Source organism: Oncorhynchus gorbuscha, linkage group LG19 (assembly GCF_021184085.1).
Source record: "Oncorhynchus gorbuscha isolate QuinsamMale2020 ecotype Even-year linkage group LG19, OgorEven_v1.0, whole genome shotgun sequence".
Lineage (NCBI taxonomy): Eukaryota > Metazoa > Chordata > Actinopteri > Salmoniformes > Salmonidae > Oncorhynchus > Oncorhynchus gorbuscha.
Window position 1 is genome coordinate 65,611,461 of NC_060191.1, and position 22,343 is coordinate 65,633,803.

Genomic DNA, 22,343 nt, shown 5'->3' on the forward strand with positions numbered 1-22,343 from the left:
ATATCAAATCACTTCTGGGTAACAATTAAGTACCATATTTTAATAGTTTTCCATTAAATTTGACCAAAATAGCGTTTTTAGCAATAAAATATTTCTCAAGCAAGAATTTTGCTAGAACTGTCTGGGAGTGGTCTGAGTGTGGAGAAGACTGAAAATGAGCTGTTGTTGGCAGAGAGGTTTGGAACTATTTTTGTTATTGGTCTATTAACCAATTTACCGCCTGGTGATGTCACAAGGCGAGCTAAAACTCCCGCCCATTGCAAACCTGAGGATTAGATGTTCTTTTGTAGAATATATTTTCAACCAGCAACAATTAGGAATAACACTGATCCCTTTTCTTCCCACTTCTACAGTGTTAGTTTCATCATCTGTTGTGCAATATGATATAAAACACAGGAAACACTGAATTTTGTCTGCACTGGGCCTAACAACGATATGGTTATTCCTATTCTCTACATTTGAATGTCAAATAAGATAATTCATTGGGTAACAATTTTATTTAAAAATACTGTTTAATATTCTACCAGCAACATATACTTAAAACAATAGCTCAGGCTGTCGTGGTGGGGAGACAGTACACTTCCTCACAGTGTCATTATTTCATCGAGCGGCTTCCTCTTCAGCAAACACACACACTTCCTCCACTACAGCAACACTTTGCTTGACTGCTGTGACGCTCTCAGACAGATTGTAGGCTATATGTTCATACGAAACCTGCCAGTAAAGATAGTATGTTTGGTGAGTCTGACTTGTTTTTAACCTTTGCATGTTTTTGTTGTCAAATTGTTGTAATTATGTACTACTACTGTATAATAGATATGTAGGCTGTAACACATAATCCTACGGAAGCACTTGGGTGACGCACCATAAGGCGAGGTAGCCAACTGCCGTTATAATGTTGGTAGGCGCTATTCTATATCAAAACTCTGTAGGCCTACGATATGGCAGGCAATGTTAAAATCCACAATTGCAATATTTATATGTGACAGTTATTTTGTGTTTCACTTCGCCCATTTAAAGTTAGAACTTGCTCTGCTGACTATAGTCGTCTCTTTTTCTTTAAAATGATGATAATGGTGAAAAACCCTTACTGTAATTTATGTTGAACTCTCTTTCTAATTTCAGGGTTACTATTGGGCCCTATTAACACATAGCCCTTTTCTTAATAATCTAGGTGAATGAAATGAGAAATGTACACGATCAGAATGTTATGGCCTTGTTGATGGCCTAAAATGAGTGAAAGTCACCTATCATTGATTTTCAGTGGATAGGCCAAAGGTAGGCATCAGTGGTGGTAGGCATCAGTGGTGGTAGGCATCAGTGGTGATAGGCATCAGTGGTGGTAGGCATCAGTGGTGGTAGGCATCAGTGGTGGTAGGCATCAGTGTTGGTAGGCATCAGTGATGTAGGCATCAGTGGTGGTAGGCATCAGTAGTGGTAAGCATCAGTAGTGGTAGGCATCAGTAGTGGTAGGCATCAGTGGTGGTAGGCATCAGTGGTGGTATGCATCAGTAGTGGTAGGCATCAGTGGTGATAGGCATCAGTAGTGGTAGGCATCAGTGGTGGTAGGCATCAGTGGTGGTAGGCATCAGTGGAGGTAGGCATCAGTGGTGGTAGGCATCAGTGGTGATAGGCATCAGTGGTGGTAGGCATCAGTGGTGATAGGCATCAGTGGTGGTAGGCATCAGTGATGGTAGGCATCAGTGGTGGTAGGCATCAGTAGTGGTAGGCATCAGTGGTGGTAGGCATCAGTGATGGTAGGCATCAGTGGTGGTATGCATCAGTGGTGGTAGGCATCAGTGGTGGTAGGCATCAGTGATGGTAGGCATCAGTGGTGGTAGGCATCAGGGTGGTAGGCATCAGTGGTGGTAGGCATCAGTGGTGGTAGGCATCAGTAGTGGTAAGCATCAGTAGTGGTAGGCATCAGTAGTGGTAGGCATCAGTGGTGGTAGGCATCAGTGGTGGTAGGCATCAGTGATGGTAGGCATCAGTGGTGGTAGGCATCAGTGGTGGTAGGCATCAGTGATGGTAGGCATCAGTGGTGGTAGGCATCAGTGATGGTAGGCATCAGTGGTGGTAGGCATCAGTGGTGATAGGCATCAGTGGTGGTAGGCATCAGTGGTGGTAGGCATCAGTGGTGGTAGGCATCAGTGGTGGTAGGCATCAGTAGTGGTAGGCATCAGTGGTGGTAGGCATCAGTGGTGGTAGGCATCAGTGGTGGTAAGCATCAGTGGTGGTAGGCATCAGTAGTGGTAGGCATCAGTGGTGGTAGGCATCAGTGGTGGTATGCATCAGTAGCGGTAGGCATCAGTGGTGGTAGGCATCAGTGGTGGTATGCATCAGTAGTGGTAGGCATCAGTGGTGATAGGCATCAGTAGTGGTAGGCATCAGTGGTGGTAGGCATCAGTGGTGGTAGGCATCAGTGGTGGTATGCATCAGTGGTGGTAGGCATCAGTGGTGGTAGGCATCAGTGGTGGTAGGCATCAGTGGTGATAGGCATCAGTGGTGGTAGGCATCAGTGGTGATAGGCATCAGTGGTGGTAGGCATCAGTGATGGTAGGCATCAGTGGTGGTAGGCATCAGTAGTGGTAGGCATCAGTGGTGGTAGGCATCAGTGATGGTAGGCATCAGTGGTGGTATGCATCAGTGGTGGTAGGCATCAGTGGTGGTAGGCATCAGTGATGGTAGGCATAGTGGTGGTAGGCATCAGGGTGGTGGCATCAGTGGTGGTAGGCATCAGTGGTGGTAGGCATCAGTGGTGATAGGCATCAGTGGTGGTAGGCATCAGTGGTGGTAGGCATCAGTGGTGGTAGGCATCAGTGGTGGTAGGCATCAGTAGTGGTAGGCATCAGTGGTGGTAGGCATCAGTGGTGGTAGGCATCAGTGGTGGTAAGCATCAGTGGTGGTAGGCATCAGTAGTGGTAGGCATCAGTGGTGGTAGGCATCAGTGGTGGTATGCATCAGTAGGGTAGGCATCAGTGGTGATAGGCATCAGTAGTGGTAGGCATCAGTGGTGGTAGGCATCAGTGGTGGTAGGCATCAGTGGTGATAGGCATCAGGCATCAGTGGTGGTATGGTGGTGGTAGGCATCAGTGGTGGTAGGCATCAGTGATGGTAGGCATCAGTGGTGGTAGGCATCAGTGGTGGCATAGGCATCAGTGGTGGTAGGCATCAGTGTGGTAAGCATCAGTAGTGGTAGGCATCAGTGTGGTGGCATCAGTGGTGGTAGGCATCAGTGGTGGTAGGCATCAGTGGTGGTAGGCATCAGTGGTGGTAGGCATCAGTGGTGGTAGGCATCAGTGGTGGTAGGCATCAGTGATGGTAGGCATCAGTGGTAGGCATCAGTGGTGATAGGCATCAGTGGTGGTAGGCATCAGTGGTGGTAGGCATCAGTGGTGGTAGGCATCAGTGGTGGTAGGCATCAGTGTGGTAGGCATCAGTGGTGGTAGGCATCAGTGGTGGTAGGCATCAGTGGTGGTAGGCATCAGTAGTGGTAGGCATCAGTGGTGGTAGGCATCAGTGGTGGTATGCATCAGTAGTAGGCATCAGTAGTGGTAGGCATCAGTGGTGGTAGGCATCAGTGGTGGTAGGCATCAGTGGTGATAGGCATCAGTAGTGGTATGCATCAGTGGTGGTAGGCATCAGTGTTGGTAGGCATCAGTGATGTAGGCATCAGTGGTGGTAGGCATCAGTAGTGGTAAGCATCAGTAGTGGTAGGCATCAGTAGTGGTAGGCATCAGTGGTGGTAGGCATCAGTGGTGGTATGCATCAGTAGTGGTAGGCATCAGTGGTGATAGGCATCAGTAGTGGTAGGCATCAGTGGTGGTAGGCATCAGTGGTGGTAGGCATCAGTGGTGGTAGGCATCAGTGGTGGTAGGCATCAGTGGTGGTAGGCATCAGTGGTGATAGGCATCAGTGGTGGTAGGCATCAGTGGTGATAGGCATCAGTGGTGGTAGGCATCAGTGATGGTAGGCATCAGTGGTGGTAGGCATCAGTAGTGGTAGGCATCAGTGGTGGTAGGCATCAGTGATGGTAGGCATCAGTGGTGGTATGCATCAGTGGTGGTAGGCATCAGTGGTGGTAGGCATCAGTGATGGTAGGCATCAGTGGTGGTAGGCATCAGGGGTGGTAGGCATCAGTGGTGGTAGGCATCAGTGGTGGTAGGCATCAGTAGTGGTAAGCTTCAGTAGTGGTAGGCATCAGTAGTGGTAGGCATCAGTGGTGGTAGGCATCAGTGGTGGTAGGCATCAGTGGTGGTAGGCATCAGTGATGGTAGGCATCAGTGGTGGTAGGCATCAGTGGTGGTAGGCATCAGTGATGGTAGGCATCAGTGGTGGTAGGCATCAGTGATGGTAGGCATCAGTGGTGGTAGGCATCAGTGGTGATAGGCATCAGTGGTGGTAGGCATCAGTGGTGGTAGGCATCAGTGGTGGTAGGCATCAGTGGTGGTAGGCATCAGTGGTGGTAGGCATCAGTAGTGGTAGGCATCAGTGGTGGTAGGCATCAGTGGTGGTAGGCATCAGTGGTGGTAAGCATCAGTGGTGGTAGGCATCAGTAGCGGTAGGCATCAGTGGTGGTAGGCATCAGTGGTGGTATGCATCAGTAGCGGTAGGCATCAGTGGTGGTAGGCATCAGTGGTGGTATGCATCAGTAGTGGTAGGCATCAGTGGTGATAGGCATCAGTAGTGGTAGGCATCAGTGCTGGTAGGCATCAGTGGTGGTAGGCATCAGTGGTGGTATGCATCAGTGGTGGTAGGCATCAGTGGTGGTAGGCATCAGTGGTGGTAGGCATCAGTGGTGATAGGCATCAGTGGTGGTAGGCATCAGTGGTGATAGGCATCAGTGGTGGTAGGCATCAGTGATGGTAGGCATCAGTGGTGGTAGGCATCAGTAGTGGTAGGCATCAGTGGTGGTAGGCATCAGTGATGTAGGCATCAGTGGTGGTATGCATCAGTGGTGGTAGGCATCAGTGGTGGTAGGCATCAGTGATGGTAGGCATCAGTGGTGGTAGGCATCAGGGGTGGTAGGCATCAGTGGTGGTAGGCATCAGTGGTGGTAGGCATCAGTAGTGGTAAGCATCAGTAGTGGTAGGCATCAGTAGTGGTAGGCATCAGTGGTGGTAGGCATCAGTGGTGGTAGGCATCAGTGGTGGTAGGCATCAGTGGTGGTAGGCATCAGTGGTGGTAGGCATCAGTGATGGTAGGCATCAGTGGTGGTAGGCATCAGTGGTGATAGGCATCAGTGGTGGTAGGCATCAGTGGTGGTAGGCATCAGTGGTGGTAGGCATCAGTGGTGGTAGGCATCAGTAGTGGTAGGCATCAGTGGTGGTAGGCATCAGTGGTGGTAGGCATCAGTGGTGGTAAGCATCAGTGGTGGTAGGCATCAGTAGTGGTAGGCATCAGTGGTGGTAGGCATCAGTGGTGGTATGCATCAGTAGCGGTAGGCATCAGTGGTGATAGGCATCAGTAGTGGTAGGCATCAGTGGTGGTAGGCATCAGTGGTGGTAGGCATCAGTGGTGATAGGCATCAGTAGTGGTATGCATCAGTGGTGGTAGGCATCAGTGGTGGTAGGCATCAGTGATGGTAGGCATCAGTGATGGTATGCATACAAAGGTTTATTGGATTTGATGAACTATCCCCAGTCAGTGTACAGAGAAGTACATTTCAGTGCTCCCAGGCTCGGGTCCCTGTAGACTGGGTTTAGCTATATTCACGTTTTCTCCAACATTCTAAGAGAGCTGTGGGAAGAGTCCAACTCTCCTCTCTCACAATCAATTACAATTACTGCATGTATTTCAAACTCCAGTCTCCACCCATATTTTGAAGTTTCAGTGTTCACACTTGAATTCATGGGGAACACAGGTCTTATGTACTGTAACTATAAATGAAGTAGGCCCACAGATTAACATAATGTTCAAGTTGAAATGAAAGCCAGTAGATTAACAAAGACTGATATAAATAGATAGTGTCAAACTGTACTGTGTAAATGAGGGCGTGAGAGTGATGTTCGTACCCGATAAAGTGTGAGAGCAATTTAAACCACAAACATCACTTTCAACAGTTTACATTTGTTGGGCCCTAGCCAGTGTCTCTCTTTTGGTGAACATTGTAGCCTAAAGTGCATTTCTCCCTGTGTTTCTCATGTCCAGGTGTCTGAGACAGTGAAGGGGCCAGAATGCAGAGCATCAAGTGTGTGGTGGTAGGAGACGGTGCAGTGGGGAAGACCTGCCTCCTCATCTCCTACACCACCAACGCCTTCCCCAAGGAGTACATCCCCACTGTGTTTGACAACTACAGCGCCCAGGTGACTGTGGACAGCAGGACTATTAGCCTCAACCTGTGGGACACAGCAGGCCAGGAGGAGTACGACCGCCTACGCACCCTCTCCTACCCTCAGACCAACGTGTTTGTCATCTGCTTCTCTGTTGCCAGCCCCCCCTCCTTTGAGAACGTCAAGCACAAGTGGCACCCAGAGGTCACCCACCACTGTCCCAATACGCCCATTCTGCTGGTGGGCACCAAGAAGGACCTGCGTAATGACCCGGAGGTGTTGAAGAAGCTTAAAGATCAGAACCAGACGACCATCACCCAACAGCAGGGCACCGCCCTGGCCAGGCAGATCCAAGCTATCAAGTACCTTGAATGCTCTGCCCTCAACCAAGATGGAATCAAAGAGGTGTTCGCTGAGGGTGTGCGAGCCTTTCTCAACCCACAACCTGTCGCCACCAAGAAACCCTGTGTGCTATTGTAAAGGCAGTAGAGATACTATCACGTATGCAAATCAAACAGAACAATATTAATTAATTGAATGTGTGTAAACCATTGGAGTTGATTTTATTGTGAAATATGTTTTTGTTGTACTGCTGATAACAAACACTGCTATATCAAGACTTCCTTGAGACAAGGGGATCATTGAGGCAGAGCCATTGGCTCAAGATGGATGCCTCAAAACTGAGCCAATGTTAGGTAGGCAAGACAGGCCTGGGTCAAATGCTGTCTGCAAGAATCCTTACTTTTGTATATCCATTATTTTTCCCCCTTCCTTTATAGCAATTAACCAAAAAGACCTGAGAATTTCTGATGAGGAGATACATTTTCTCATTTATCAGTGCTTGTATTGTTGTCACATTTTGACATGTATGGCCTTTACAAAAATAATTAAAACATATCAGGAATTTAAATATCCATACTCCCATAATTAATAGTTGTTGTTTTTTTTTACAAATATTTTGTTGTATCATAGAAGTATGTATTTTTACACCATCAGGTTTTTTGTTAGTGCTATTCAACTTTGTTTGAATGTGTTGTATGCTGGAGACAAAAGAGGAAATGCAGAGAGGTTTTTGATAAGAAATGCATAGGCTGATTTTCCTATCGAAGGTCATTAGTCAGTGTGTTTGTGTGTGTGTGTGTGCATTCGTGCGTGCATGTGTGTGTGATAGATGAGAGGAGAGAGACAGGAGAGGTGAGAGAAATGGAACCTGGTTGTAACTTCCCTCTGAAAGTCCTTAGCTTATTATCTATTTTAGTTAAGATGGGGTTCTAGATGTTTTAATGTTGTGTAACTATTTTGAGAATGCCATGACCCCACTCTTCGAGGGTGTCTCAGGATTGGGAAAGGCAAAAAAACACATTTCCAATTCAAACATAAGCACCCACCAAAATATTATTATTATTATTACATCTGTACTGTTGTAAACGAGAGATGGAAATTGTGTGCAAACTGTAGTGTAGATTACTATGACATGTCTTTATTCTTATTATCAGGAACAGCAAATAAATGTGTTGATCAATGCATACAATTCAATTAATACCTCAAGAATGCCAAACCCTTTCCAATGGAGTTACGGGATGTGATAGAAACCAGCTTGCTAAACAACCATGAGGTTCCTGATTTGCCTGAGAATGATTTGGAAGTGAAATGATCCAGCTGGCGGTTACAGAGTTGTGAAACATACATTTTCATTTGTTGTACAATCACTGTCCTCTCCCATACCTCAGGCCACTGGACTCATTTGACAGTGAAATAAGGCCTCAGTGCCTTTGCTCTGCCTGCTGGATAACAGACACTTCTTTGTGTGAGAGCAGTGGAGGGACATACAGATAGATGTCCTGAGAGTTTTAGTATAGTATATACTGTATGTGACTGTATACAACACCCACTCTAGTACTATCTAGATCTACCTCTCCATCTCATTCTCTCTCTCTCTCTCTCTCTCTCTCTCTCTCTCTCTCTCTCTCTCTCATTCTCTCTCTGTCTATCTCTCTGTCTCTGTCTCTGTCTCTCTCTCTCTCTCTCTCTCTCTCTCTCTCTCTCTCTGTCTCTCTCTGTTTCTCTCACTCTGTCTCTCTCTCTCTCTGTCTTTCTGTCTCTCTCTCTCTGTCTCTCTCTCTCTTTCTCTCTCTCTCTGTCTCTCTCACTCTCTCGGTCTCTCTCTCTGTCTTTACAAACGAGGAAGAACATTTATTTGTAACTTCCTTAATTTAGGTTGTGGACCTAACTGACTGACTGACTCACTAATAATAAGCATGTTATGGTAAATAGCTAAAAAGTTCTGAAATAATTGTTTAATGAAGCTTAATTTTTACACAAAAAAAATCACTATTAGATTATTAATACCTTTAAGATGTCTCTCTCTACTTGAGAATATACAAAATCATATTTGTGTTTATCCACAGTTCTTGATGCATTTAAAAATACTTTCTACAAAGAGCTGAAGACACTCTCTTCAGATCACATCATTGGCAACAGTCAGCATTTCCCGAATTTCACAAGTGATAAGTCATAGACACGTGAGCATGACTAAAGGACATACTCTTAAGTCAAGGTGATCAAGTCGAAGTTGCCCCATTGTCCCAAATCATAGAGGACTAAGTCTGTCTTTTATCATACAGTATGTCAATATCAACTCTATCAAAATGTTGGTACAGTAGGATTGACTTTCAGGTTGAACAGTCCAGATAAATAAAGTGATTATTTACAGTCATGACATCCGCCATCATGTAAATATATGGAAGAAGGCGCTTTCTTCCTGCTCCTCCTCTGCAACAGCATCATCTCCGCTAGGTGTGTTCTGAGTGGTTGAACACCTGTCACCTGACCCTCTGTTTCCCAGTCAGAAGTCTTTACCCTCCTCTGGTGAGATGACCACCATCTCTCTGCTTTTAAAGTCCCAGAAGGCTGTTAGGTGGAAGGCCATGTTGGAGAGCACCACACAATACTCAAAGAGGGCAAAAAAGGTGTAGCCTGTGGAGGTTAGGAAAGACAGGAGACTTTTATGAACACTTTAACAAACAATGTAAAATTAAAATATACTTTTGTATCATATAATGCTTAAAGGTCATGAACAGTTAAAAATCATGTTTTTCATGAAAATTGCTGATATCTGAAGGAAACCAGATGAAAGTATGAAAAATGACTGCTGCTTCTTCATTGATAACCTTTGATCACAGTTACTGGTCCCCTCCCCCATGTAAACCACTAGGATTCATTATTCAGGGGACAAGGTGACATCTCCTAAACTTAGATTTTAATACACCAATTTAACACGATATACTCTTTACCTTATTTAAATAAGTACCGCCTTGTAACCAACATCAGAGAAGTCGTGTTTGTGTTTGCAGAGAGGCGTTGTTTATATAGCTAGATAGCTACTCCACTGATGCCAAAATGTTACTGTAGGGTGTCAGCAAACATAACTAAAAGTTGACCCTATTCATCTATGGCAACGATACGTATATGTTTCCCTTTTCATCTGTGTCAGCAGTTACTGGCTAGCCAGGTGTTCAGCCAACGATACCTATATGTTTCCCTTTTCATCTGTGTCAGCAGTTACTGGCTAGCCAGGTGTTCAGCCAACGATACGTCTATGTTTCCCTTTTCATCTGTGTCAGCAGTTACTGGCTAGCCAGGTGTTCAGCCAACGATACGTGTATGTTTCCCTTTTCATCTGTGTCAGCAGTGACTGGCTAGCCAGGTGTTCAGCCAACGATACGTATATGTTTCCCTTTTCATCTGTGTCAGCAGTTACTGGCTAGCCAGGTGTTCAGCCAACGATACGTATATGTTTCCCTTTTCATCTGTGTCAGCAGTGACTGGCTAGCCAGGTGTTCAGCCAACGATACGTATATGTTTCCCTTTTCATCTGTGTCAGCAGTTACTGGCTAGCCAGGTGTTCAGCCAACGATACGTATATGTTTCCCTTTTCATCTGTGTCAGCAGTTACTGGCTAGCCAGGTGTTCAGCCAACGATACGTATATGTTTCCCTTTTCATCTGTGTCAGCAGTTACTGGCTAGCCAGGTGTTCAGCCAACGATACCTATATGTTTCCCTTTTCATCTATGTCAGCAGTTACTGGCTAGCCAGGTGTTCAGCCAGCATGGAACAAGAGGTGGGAATGGGTCATTTAAAACACAGACGCAGTTGTCAGGTCAACACATCGGTCAGTGCTGCTGTGATCTGCATCCCAAGAGCCCCGCCAAATGGTGTATATATACAAATACACACACATATATATATATATATATTTATATATATACATTTATACCACCGGTCAAAAGTTTTAGAACAGCTACTCATTCAAGGGTTTTTCTTTATTTGTACAATTTTCTACATTGTAGAATAACAGTGAAGACATCAAAACTATGAAATAACACATGGAATAATGTAACCAAAAAAGTGTTAAACAAATCCAAACAAATGATATATTTGAGATTCTTCAAATAGCCACCCTTTGCCTTGATGACAGCTTTGCACACCCTTTAAGTTGTTTAACTTGGGTCAAACATTTCGGGTAGCCTTCTACAAACTTCCCAAAATAAGTTGGGTGAATTTTGGCCCATTCCTCCTGACAGAGCTGGTGTAACTGAGTCAGGTTTGTAAGCCTCCTTGCTCGCACATGCTTTTACAGTTCTGCCCACAAATGTTCTATGGGATTGAGGTCAGGGGTTTGTGATGGCCACTCCAATACCTTGACTTGTTGTCCTTAAGCCATTTTGCCACAACTTTGGAAGTATGCTTGGGGTCATTGTCCATTTAGTGGACCCATTTGTGACCAAGCTTTAACTTCCTGACTGATGTCTTGATATGTTGCTTAAATATATCCACATCATTTTCATGCCTCATGACGCCATCTATTTTGCGAAGTGCCCAGTCCCACCTGCAGTAAAGCACGCCCACAACATGATGCTGCCACCCTCGTGCTTCACGGTTGGGATGGTGTTCTTCGTCTTGCAAGCCTCCCCCTTTTTCCTCCATCAGACCAAAGGATATTTCTCCAAAAAGTACTGTCCCCATGTGCAGTTAAACCCGTAGTCTGGCTTTTTTATGGAGGTTTGGAGCAGTGGCTTCTTCCTTGCTGAGCGGTCTTTCAGGTTATGTCAATATAGGACTCGTTTAACTGTGGATATAGATACTTTTGTACCTGTTTCCTCTAGCATCTTCACAAGGTGCTTTGCTGTTGTCCTGGGATTGATTTGCACTTTTCGCACCAAAGCACGTTCATCTCTAGGAGAGAGAACACGTCTCCTTCCTGAGCGGTATGACGGCTGCGTGGTCCCATGGTGTTAATACTTGCGTACTATTGTTTGTACAGATGAGCGTGGTACCTTCAGGCATTTGGAAATTGCTCCCAAGAATGAACCAGACTTGTGGAGGTCTACATTTTTTTCTGTCTTGGCTGATTTCTTTTGATTTTCTCATGTTGTCAAGCAAAGAGGCCATGAGTTTGAAGTTTGGCCTTGAAACACATCCACAGGTACACCTCCAATTGACTCAAATGATGTCAATTAGCCTATCATAAGCTTCTAAAGCCATGACATCATTTTCTGGAATTTTCCAAGCTGTTTAAAGGCACAGTCAACTTAGTGTATGTAAACTTCTGACCTACTGAAAGTGTGATACAGAGAATTATAAGTGAAATAATCTGTCTGTAACAACTGTTGGAAAAATGACTTGTGTCATGCACAAAGTAGATGTCCTAACTAACCAACTTGCAAAACTATAGATTGTTAACAAGAAATGTGTTGAGTGGCTGAAAAATGAGTTTTGATGACTCCAACCTAAGTGTATGTAAACTTCCCACTTCCAACTGTAACAAGGATATCATTGATGCAACTTCAATGATGTTTGAGTTACTTTGTGTATCACCAAATTTCCTTTAGATGATTTTACTGCAACACTGGTCACTGCATCCAAGTTGCTTAATTAACATAGATGCTTCCAAGAGCTGTCAGTCAATGCGAGTTCATGAGTATAATCTCCTCGCCCACTCAGCCTGTCTTTTCAAACTTCATGGTAGTTAGCCATGAGAGAAAAAGTACTTTTCAGAATGACTGCTCATGCCCTTTAACATTCTGATACTACAATATACTTACTCCCTTGTTCACAGTACATGTTGTGTTTCCAGTAAAAGTAAGCAGCCAAGCAGCAGAAAGCGATGTTGAGGATCAAGCAGCGGATTTTCCAGTGGAAAGATTTCACATCCTGTTTATGAAAAAAGAAAGAGCGATTTGATAGAGAAAGATTGCAATACTAAAAAATGATATTGTGTACGGTTTTTCGGGTTGACTGCCTTGCCTGGTTCACCAATTACTTTGCAGACAGAGTTCAGTGTGTCAAATCGGAGGGCATGCTGTCCGGTCCGCTGGCAGTCTCTATGGGGGTGCCACAGGGTTCAATTCTTGGGCCGACTCTTGTCTGTATATATCAATGATGTTGCTCTTGCTGCGGGCGATTCCCTGATCCACCTCTACGCAGACGACACCATTCTATATACTTTCGGCCCGTCATTGGACACTGTGCTATCTAACCTCCAAACGAGCTTCAATGCCATACAACACTCCTTCCGTGGCCTCCGACTGCTCTTAAACGCTAGTAAAACCAAATGCATGCTTTTCAACCGATCGCTGCCTGCACCCGCATGCCCGACTAGCATCACCACCCTGGATGGTTCCGACCTTGAATATGTGGACACCTATAAGTACCTAGGTGTCTGGCTAGACTGCAAACTCTCCTTCCAGACTCATATCAAACATCTCCAATCGAAAATCAAATCAAGAGTCGGCTTTCTATTCCGCAACAAAGCCTCCTTCACTCACGCTGCCAAGCTTACCCTAGTAAAACTGACTATCCTACCGATCCTCGACTTCGGCGATGTCATCTACAAAATTGCTTCCAACACTCTACTCAGCAAACTGGATGCAGTTTATCACAGTGCCATCCGTTTTGTCACTAAAGCACCTTATACTACCCACCACTGCGACTTGTATCCTCTATTCGGCTGGCCCTCGCTACATACTCGTCGCCAGACCCACTGGCTCCAGGTCATCTACAAGGCCATGCTAGGTAAAGCTCCGCCTTATCTCAGTTCACTGGTCACAATGGCAACACCCATCCGTAGCATGCGCTCCAGCAGGTGTATCTCACTGATCATCCCTAAAGCCAACACCTCATTCAGCCGCCTTTCGTTCCAGTACTCTGCTGCCTGTGACTGGAACGAATTGCAAAAATCGCTAAAGTTGGAGACTTTTATCTCCCTCACCAACTTCAAACATCAGCTATCTGAGCAGCTATCTGATCGCTGCAGCTGTACATAGTCTATTGGTAAATAGCCCACCCATTTTCACCTACCTCATCCCCACAGTTTTTATTTATTTACTTTTCTGCTCTTTTGCACACCAATATCTCTACCTGTACATGATCATCTGATCATTTATCACTCCAGTGTTAATCTGCAATATTGTAATTATTCGCCTACCTCCTCATGCCTTTTGCACACATTGTATATAGACTCCCCTTTTTTTCTACTGTGTTATTGACTTGTTAATTGTTTACTCCATGTGTAACTCTGTGTTGTCTGTTCACACTGCTATGCTTTATCTTGGCCAGGTCGCAGTTGCAAATGAGAACTTGTTCTCAACTAACCTACCTGGTTAAATAAAGGTGAAATGAAAAAATGAAAAAAATACTGTGTATTTGTACTATGCAAATGCAATGGCCTACTTTATAAATTGAACAATTAAAAACATTTAATTGATCTAGGTTGAAGAACACAATGAGCAGGCTTACTCAAGCCCCATCTGAGAAACTCTTGAGATGAGACATCAGTAACACATTGCAGTTGGTGTAAAAACTGTTTCAGCCACATCCTTCCACAAATACTATTTATACTACAGATCACTGGCAGCATGTGTCTCAAGCTAAAGCACGTTCTCTATTTACTGGTCCCACCCTTAAATGCCCACAATAGATTATCATGACACACGATTACAAGCCCCATATCAAATCAATATCCAAACGGCAATTGCCCATAAATATGGTATGACAGAGTGGCAGCCTAATACTACTGCATGTCAGTGGCAGCCTAATACAGTGGCGGTCGGTGCCGTTCACGATCAGGGAAGATGTATTTCTATTACAGCTTATTGGACGATTGTCATTCAAATTCCATTCACCAATTCACCATTCACCCAGCTCAATGTAACATCGACAGGTTTAGGCTACTACATGTCGATGCACAGGTCTAGAGTAATTAGAGTAATCAAGGTGACAGACATCATTGATATATACAGACTACCTTATATAATGTTACTTACCCTACATTATTCATCTCATATGCATATGTATATACTGTACTCTACATCATCGACTGCATCCTTATGTAATACATGTATCACTAGCCACTTTAACTATGCCACTTTGTTTACTTTGTCTACACACTCATCTCATATGTATATACTGTACTCGATACCATCTACTGTATGCTGCTCTGTACCATCACTCATTCATATATCCTTATGTACATATTCCTTATCCCCTTACACTGTGTATAATACAGTAGTTTTGGAATTGTTAGTTAGATTACTTGTTGGTTATCACTGCATTGTCGGAACTAGAAGCACAAGCATTTCGCTACACTCGCATTAACATCTGCTAACCATGTGTATGTGACAAATAAAATTTGATTTGATTTGATTTGCATTGTACACTCTTGTACTTTTATCCCGTTTTGTTATGTTTGCTTCCAACAGAATCGGCGGAATGAATACACCCCTGAGCACATGCAAATACAGTTCAATTTCATTGCAGCCACATACAAACAGCATGATCACTTTGCTCATTCTATACATAGTTCCTTCTTGCAACTATCTACACGTTCACCTCCTTTTCCTTTCGCTTGGGGACTTCAGTGCATAACACATCAGCTGTCTGTGACCAGGCGAAAAAACCAAACCTTCATATCGTGCCCGCTAATTAGTTTACCTTTATTTAACTAGGCAAGTCAGTTAAGAAAAAAATATTATTTTCAATGACAGCCTAGGAACAGTGGGTTAACTGCCTGTTCAGGGGCAGAACAACAGATTTGTACCTTGTCAGATTGGGGGTTTGAACTTGCAACCTTCCGATTACTAGTCCAACGCTCTAACCACTAGGCTACCCTGCCGCCCCTAAGGTTACGCACAGCCTAGATCGTTGTCAAGTCTTAGTCATCATAGATACTAGAACTAAATCTTTAGTAAGCCCGCTAGAATCATGCAGTACAATGTACAGTCCGAAAGCAGTTTAGCAGTTACACAGTCGGTGGCAATAAATGAATACAAATCAAAAGCTTGCCTTGACTTGGAAGAGTTCCAGTGTTGGATAGCCATAGCCAGCTAGCTAACATAGCATTAATTTCTGTTTTTGCCGAGGGTTTGAGTAGGCTAAGCTAACTGCATTACTAGATAAGTGAAATAAAAACAAAATACAACCAAATCTCTCTCTCTCTCTCTCTCCTTAAAGAAATATGTTCAAAACTGTTCAACTATTGTCTTTCTCTCTCTTTTGAGTCAACTACTCATCACATTTTATGCACTGCAGTGCTAGCTAGCTGTAGCTTTTAGTACTAGATTCATTTGCTGGTCTTTTGATTGGGTGGACAACATGTCAGTTCATCCTGCAATAGCTCTGATAGGTAGGAGGACGTCCTCTGGAAGTAGTCATAATTACTGTGTAAGTCTATGGAAGGGGGGGAGAACCATGAGCCTCCTAGGTTTTGTATTGAAGTCTATGTACTCAGAGGAGGACAGAAGCTAGCTGTCCTCCGGCTACACCATGGTGCTACACTACAGAGTGCTGCTGAGTCCCCTGTAGACCATTCATTGGTGACGTGAATATATTTAGTATAGATATCTTAAATGGATAACTTTTTTAATGTTTCACTATTTTTATCTTTATGAAATTCACTGAGGATGGTCCTCCCCTTCCTCCTCTGAGGAGCCTCCACCGCTGTATGTAGCATGTCCAGCAGCCCTTACAGGAACCAGTATTTTTAGCTAACATTACACTTCTTGCCACTCCATATCATTGCCAAATCAGACTGGATTTCCACTAGTTACCACAGCCACAAAGTAAACATTGGCTACATCATAAAAATTCATAAAAATAAAAACGTGCTTTTTGGTCTTAATTTAAGGTTAGTGTTAGGAAAAAGATTAGGATTTAAGAGGGTAAAAGTAGAAATAGGCAGGGTTTATAACTTTGTGGCTTTGGTAGTGACGACCAAGAGGCTGGCCTTTTGGCAATGCAGCTGGATTTACGGAGTTGCTCATTGTTATTAATACTTTCCATGACAACATGTGGATCCTTAAAAAATATATAATTAGAATCAAAAACAAATATTTTGCCGTTATCTAAGCAAGTTTTTGTATGTTGAAGCTTAATATCAAAGCAAAGAGGTTTTGTGTTTGGAATTGAAGTAGCTACAGTATGTATTTTGTTTGAGAATTTATATGTGAGCTAGCAACTTTTGACAGACTTTTAACTACCAACATGTTCCGTGGAGAAGAAAAGTGATACACGAGTTCCAATATTTGGATAATCGTTGCGATTGGAGGATAACTGTGAGGGTTATCAACCAGGATCAGCTCCTCTGTTCTCAAGAATGTTCATATTTTAAGATGGCAGAAAGCCAGTCTCTTTGGCATTGACAATGAGTGGCAAGGAGTGGAATGTAAGATAAAGATACTGGTACTCAGGCTAGGCAAGTATATGCCATATGCAATGAATACATTATGTGCCAGTGTAAGTGTGCAAGCCAAGTTCGAGCACGGTTAATGTGTTTGTGCTTGCCACAATCTCTGCGTGTGTGCATGTGTGGTGCACATGACAGCCTACACTCCCAATGAGTTGTGTGGGGGGGGGGTGTTGGTCACAGCCCCAGACTGGGTCAGGAAACAGCTGTTCCTCCTAAACAGAGCCCCAGGCACTGACAGTGTAAACACAGCCAGAGGCTTCTTCCAAGTCTGACTGATCAAACCCTCAGTAACAGCCTATACCACCGATCTGGTTGGGATCAACACGCTGCTATTTCTCCTAGAGTCCTAACACAGAATAACAGCGCTTCAAGTCCCTCAACCATATAGTGACAACTTAAAATGAGAGACTAAATAAATAAGATATAGCTATAATGATTGACATGTGTAAATACAATAGACTGGAGCACTACAGGCTCAGTCACCAGGCATCAGTGTGAGTGAAAGGAAAGGACACAGGGAGATTCTGTCTTCTCTTATACTCCTCTGTCCTCCTCTCCTCCGTGACCCGGAAACCGATTAGTGGTCGAGTGTGTCAACTCAATAATAGGTGAACAGAGAACTTTGCTTCTCTCCTCAATTGCCTCCTACAGTCGAAGATACTCATGTGTAGTGCAAAGCTGTTGTATTCTCAAAGGAGAAAAATGTTTTATACACGAATTACCCTTTTATCTATAAAATGTCTCACACAACTAGCTAAAATAACTTGTTCTACTTTAGGCATTTATTTTAGGATTCCACCCTTGCAAACGTGCTAGTGGTGAAGAAGAGTTTAATTTCATACAAGTTTAATTTTATTTATTTTTTATTTCACCTTTATTTAACCAGGTAGGCTAGTTGAGAACAAGTTCTCATTTGCAACTGCGACCTGGCCAAGATAAAGCATAGCAGTGTGAACAGACAACACAGAGTTACACATGGAGTAAACAATTAACAAGTCAATAACACAGTAGAAAAAAAGGGGAGTCTATATACATTGTGTGCAAAAAGGCATGAGGAGGTAGGCGAGTAATTACAATTTTGCAGATTAACACTGGAGATGCAAAGTGCATTTGTTTCCATGTTTCCTCTCCTTCACTACTCTCCTCGATTACCTTTGACAGTTTTTGAAAGGTGGCAAGGAGAGGACGGAGAAGAGGATGCGAAGAGTCAAGCTAAACCATTTGAGAATCTCCCCACAGCTTTGAACTGCACTTGACAATGCTGTTTCATCAGGCTGCAGTAGTTGGCTTATACTCTAGAGGGCTCTAGTGTCAACATTGTCGACATTGCAGACAAAGTCACCAAAAGCCCCTCTACTAACAGGAACTATACTATACTGCCTGCTTCACCAGGAAACTGCATCATACCACCAAAATAGTTAGTTCACTTCTTCATTCAGTTGATTGAAAAACTAACTTCCCTTTACATTTCTGTCTTTCAGGCAATTTCAACATTTGCTGATCAAGTGTAGGGCTGAAGGGAAGAAACGATGCCTTACCTCAGGAATCAGTGAGTACTTCTTTATAACCAGCCACAGCCGACAGGTTAACACCATGTGGATAACAGAACTGGCTATGAACAGGACAAAACCTTCTTTGTGGACAACTATGGGACAAAGAAGGATATGAAAGATAAAAGCATACAAGTACAACTGTATTGGTCATAACACTCACGGATACAGGTTATATGGTTTATAACTAGGGTCCATAGCTTTCCTGGTCGGGTCATGTATCTGGAAAAACTCAGGGCCTTATTTATAACTGCAAGAAATAGGCAAACGAAATTCTGTCATTTGTTCAAAAACATACTTTTATATCATGCAGCATATACAGTGGGGAGAACAAGTATTTGATACACTGCCGATGTTGTTACAAAGCATGTAGAGGTCTGTCATTTTTATCATAGGTACACTTCAACTGTAAGAGAAAATCCAGAAAATCACATTGTATGATTTTTAAGTAATTAATTAGCATTTTATTGCATGACATAAGTATTTGATACATCAGAAAAGCAGAACTTAATATTTGGTACAGAAACCTTTTTTTGCAATTACAGAGATCATATGTTTCCTGTAGTTCTTGACCAGGTTTGCACACACTGCAGCAGGGATTTTGGTCCACTCCTCCATACAGACCTTCTCCAGATCCTTCAGGTTTCGGGGCTGTCGCTGGGCAATGCGGACTTTCAGCTCCCTCCAAATATGTTCTATTGGGTTCAGGTCTGGAGACTGGCTAGGCCACTCCAGGACCTTGAGATGTTTCTTACGGAGCCACTCCTTAGTTGCCCTGGCTGTGTGTTTCGGGTCGTTGTCATGCTGGAAGACCCAGCCACAACCCATCTTCAATACTCTTACTGAGGGAAGGAGGTTGTTGACCAAGATCTCGCGATACATGGCCCCATCCATCCTCCCCTCAATACAGTGCAGTCGTCCTGTCCCCTTTGCAGAAAAGCATCCACAAAGAATGATGTTTCCACCTCCATGCTTCACGGTTGGGATGGTGTTCTTAGGGTTGTACTCATCCTTCTTCTTCCTCCAAACACGGCGAGTGGTTTAGACCAAAAAGCTCTATTTTTGTCTCATCAGACCACATGACCTTCTCCCATTCCTTCTCTGGATCATCCAGATGGTCGTTGGCAAACTTCAGACGGGCCTAGACATGCGCTGGCTTGAGCAGGGGGACCTTGCGTGCGCTGCAGGATTTTAATCCATGACGGCGTAGTGTTACTAATGGTTTTCTTTGAGACTGTGGTCCCAGCTCTCTTCAGGTCATTGACCAGGTCCTGCCGTGTAGTTCTGGGCTGATCCCTCACCTTCCTCATGATCATTGATGCCCCACGAGGTGAGATCTTGCATGGAGTCCCAGACCGAGGATGATTGACCATCATCTTGAACTTCTTCCATTTTCTAATAATTGTGCTAACAGTTTTTGCCTTCTCACCAAGCTGCTTGCCTATTGTCCTGTAGCCCATCCCAGCCTTGTGCAGGTCTACAATTTATCCCTGATGTCCTTACACAGCTCCCTAGTCTTGGCCTTTGTGGAGAGGTTGGAGTCTGTTTGATTGAGTGTGTATACAGGTGTCTTTTATACAGGTAACGAGTTCAAACAGGTGCAGTTAATACAGGTAATGAGTGGAGAACAGGAGGGCTTCTTAAACAGGTCTGTGAGAGCCGGAATTCTTACTGGTTGGTAGGTGATCAAATACTTATGTCATGCAATGAAATGCAAATTAATGACTTAAAATTCATACAAAGTCATTTTCTGGATTTTTGTTTTAGATTCCGTCTCTCACAGTTGAAGTGTACCTATGATAAAAATGACAGACCTCTACATGCTTTCTAAGTAGGAACACCTGCAAAATCAGCAGTGTATCAAATACTTGTTCTCCCCACTGTATGTAAATGTAAATGAGCAGCCTATTATGCTGTAGGGCAGGCCTTATGCCGATTTATTCCCAGCTGACTAATTGTCAAAGGTCACTCACGGTATGTCTCATTGGATGACACGTAGGTGAGCAGCAAGAGGCCAAAGTTCTCAGTGATGGCACACATGAAGTTGAGGCAGCTGAGCAGCCACTCCAGGAACCTTGTGGAGAAGCGGCCCTTATAGAAGTTAAAATAGGCCACGGCCACCAGGAACCTGGGAGCAGAGTGCAGGCCAATGCAGAAGCGCCAGATATGGCACTCTGGGCTCAGGCTTATGGAGGCACTAATGGAGGGCAGATAATTGGTAACCTAAACCCCCCCCCACCCCAAAAAAAAGACAGTCAGACCATTTATTTGCATTCATGCTACATTCTTAATAAAGGACAGGATTGATTACCTTGCAATGTGTGTCAGTGGAGTCCTGGAAATGGAACACGGAGGAGATGGAGATGCAGGTAATTAAACCAAGCAGTGGCAGGCTGACGGTGCCCACAACACAGGACGTGAATGATAGTCTGATCAGAGGCTTGTCATGACCCAGGACATGTGGACCCTGCAGCATCCTAGACTGGGACATCAGGGCCATATTTATCACTAAATACGCATTTTAACTGAGAATGTCCAGATATGAACAAAATAATGTATAATAATGATATAGGCTAATTCTAGATTTCATACCTAGGTTTGAGAGTTTGACATGCCTCCTGCAAAATCATGCTGCTGTTTTCAGTGACATTAAGACAGGACTATATATAAGTTTGATCAGAAACATGCATAAAAATGATCTGAATATGATTCCATACCTCCTATTTGTAGGCTACAGCTAGGCCAATTATTTACAGATATAGCTCTTGCATAGTCAGAGAAGGAAATGGCTTTTGTTGGCTTGAATTGAACTGTCACCACAAACGCATGTGCATCGTCGCATATAGGCTACTGACTATGTTCAGATTTATCTTGATCAGGTATTTCACAAATGTGTAATGTGGTCTCTAATTCATTAGCATCTGTTCATGTTCCCTTCAGCCCAGCACAACATGAACACTGAGCATCATCAACGCGATGCAGAATAAGCTTTTAACCTGAATCCTCTCCCAGCTGCCATTTTATACATATCTTCAATAATGTTTGAAAATAAATGCGGTACCAATGCAATGCGAAAAAAGTATTGAAGAGATCGGACTAAAATGTATTGCGATAACCGGAAGAGATAGCAAGGTACTGGCTCAGTAGTGACCGGATGGGAGTAGCCTATAAAAAAACGTCGTCACATCAAGAACCAGTCATGTTACACGATGTGTCTATACTGAAAAATCATTGGTGGCTGAAGTGTCACGAGGAAGTGTAAGAAAATTAATTCATTGATAAGCCAACTTTATATCACGGGAGCTGTCCGTGGTGCTGTTCTTGCGCATCACCAAATACTGTAGCCTTATCTTTGACAGCCTGGCATTGCAAGTTGCCTCAGGAAATAACCATATACATACTTTGAGAAAATGGGGGTATTTGGAAAAGACTCAAGTCAATGTTTTTGTTGTTGAGGATGATGATTTTTGGTCAATGGATAAGTCCCACGCGTCTTATTCAAATATATTATGTGTAAATTCCAATAGTGCTCAGTACGTCATGATGAGCCTCCACCTAGCCTCTAACCCCAGTCATCTCACGCTAACAATCATCTTTGTCAAGGCACAAGAGCAGTCTACGGCCATCCATCCGGGAACTTAAACGTAATTGAAATGATCATCTGGTATATTTTTGGATATAGATAAGTGTAACCTGTAACAGCAAAATGAAAGTACGTGGATTTCGAGCTTCGCTGAGGTTTATTTTCTGCTTGAATATTATTCCAGGAAGGCTAT

General features: G+C 43.7%; 2 protein-coding genes across 2 annotated transcripts; one reads left to right on the forward strand and one right to left on the reverse strand.

The window, feature by feature from the left end:
* Nucleotides 1-588: 588 nt before the first annotated feature.
* Nucleotides 589-7,798, forward strand: LOC124006171 (rho-related GTP-binding protein RhoG-like). Its single transcript, XM_046316002.1, has 2 exons — nucleotides 589-738; nucleotides 6,151-7,798. Exon 2 carries the CDS (start codon nucleotides 6,177-6,179, stop codon nucleotides 6,750-6,752), a length of 576 nt encoding a protein of 191 aa, XP_046171958.1. The 5' UTR covers nucleotides 589-738; nucleotides 6,151-6,176; the 3' UTR covers nucleotides 6,753-7,798.
* A 549-nt stretch (nucleotides 7,799-8,347) lies between these two features.
* LOC124005964 (post-GPI attachment to proteins factor 2-like) lies at nucleotides 8,348-21,694 on the reverse strand. Its single transcript, XM_046315609.1, has 6 exons — nucleotides 21,285-21,694; nucleotides 20,879-21,049; nucleotides 20,541-20,790; nucleotides 18,556-18,662; nucleotides 12,378-12,486; nucleotides 8,348-9,248 (listed from the first exon to the last, which is right to left on the reverse strand). Exons 2-6 carry the CDS (start codon nucleotides 21,041-21,043, stop codon nucleotides 9,118-9,120), a joined length of 762 nt encoding a protein of 253 aa, XP_046171565.1. The 5' UTR covers nucleotides 21,044-21,049; nucleotides 21,285-21,694; the 3' UTR covers nucleotides 8,348-9,117.
* Between the last annotated feature and the right edge of the window lie 649 nt (nucleotides 21,695-22,343).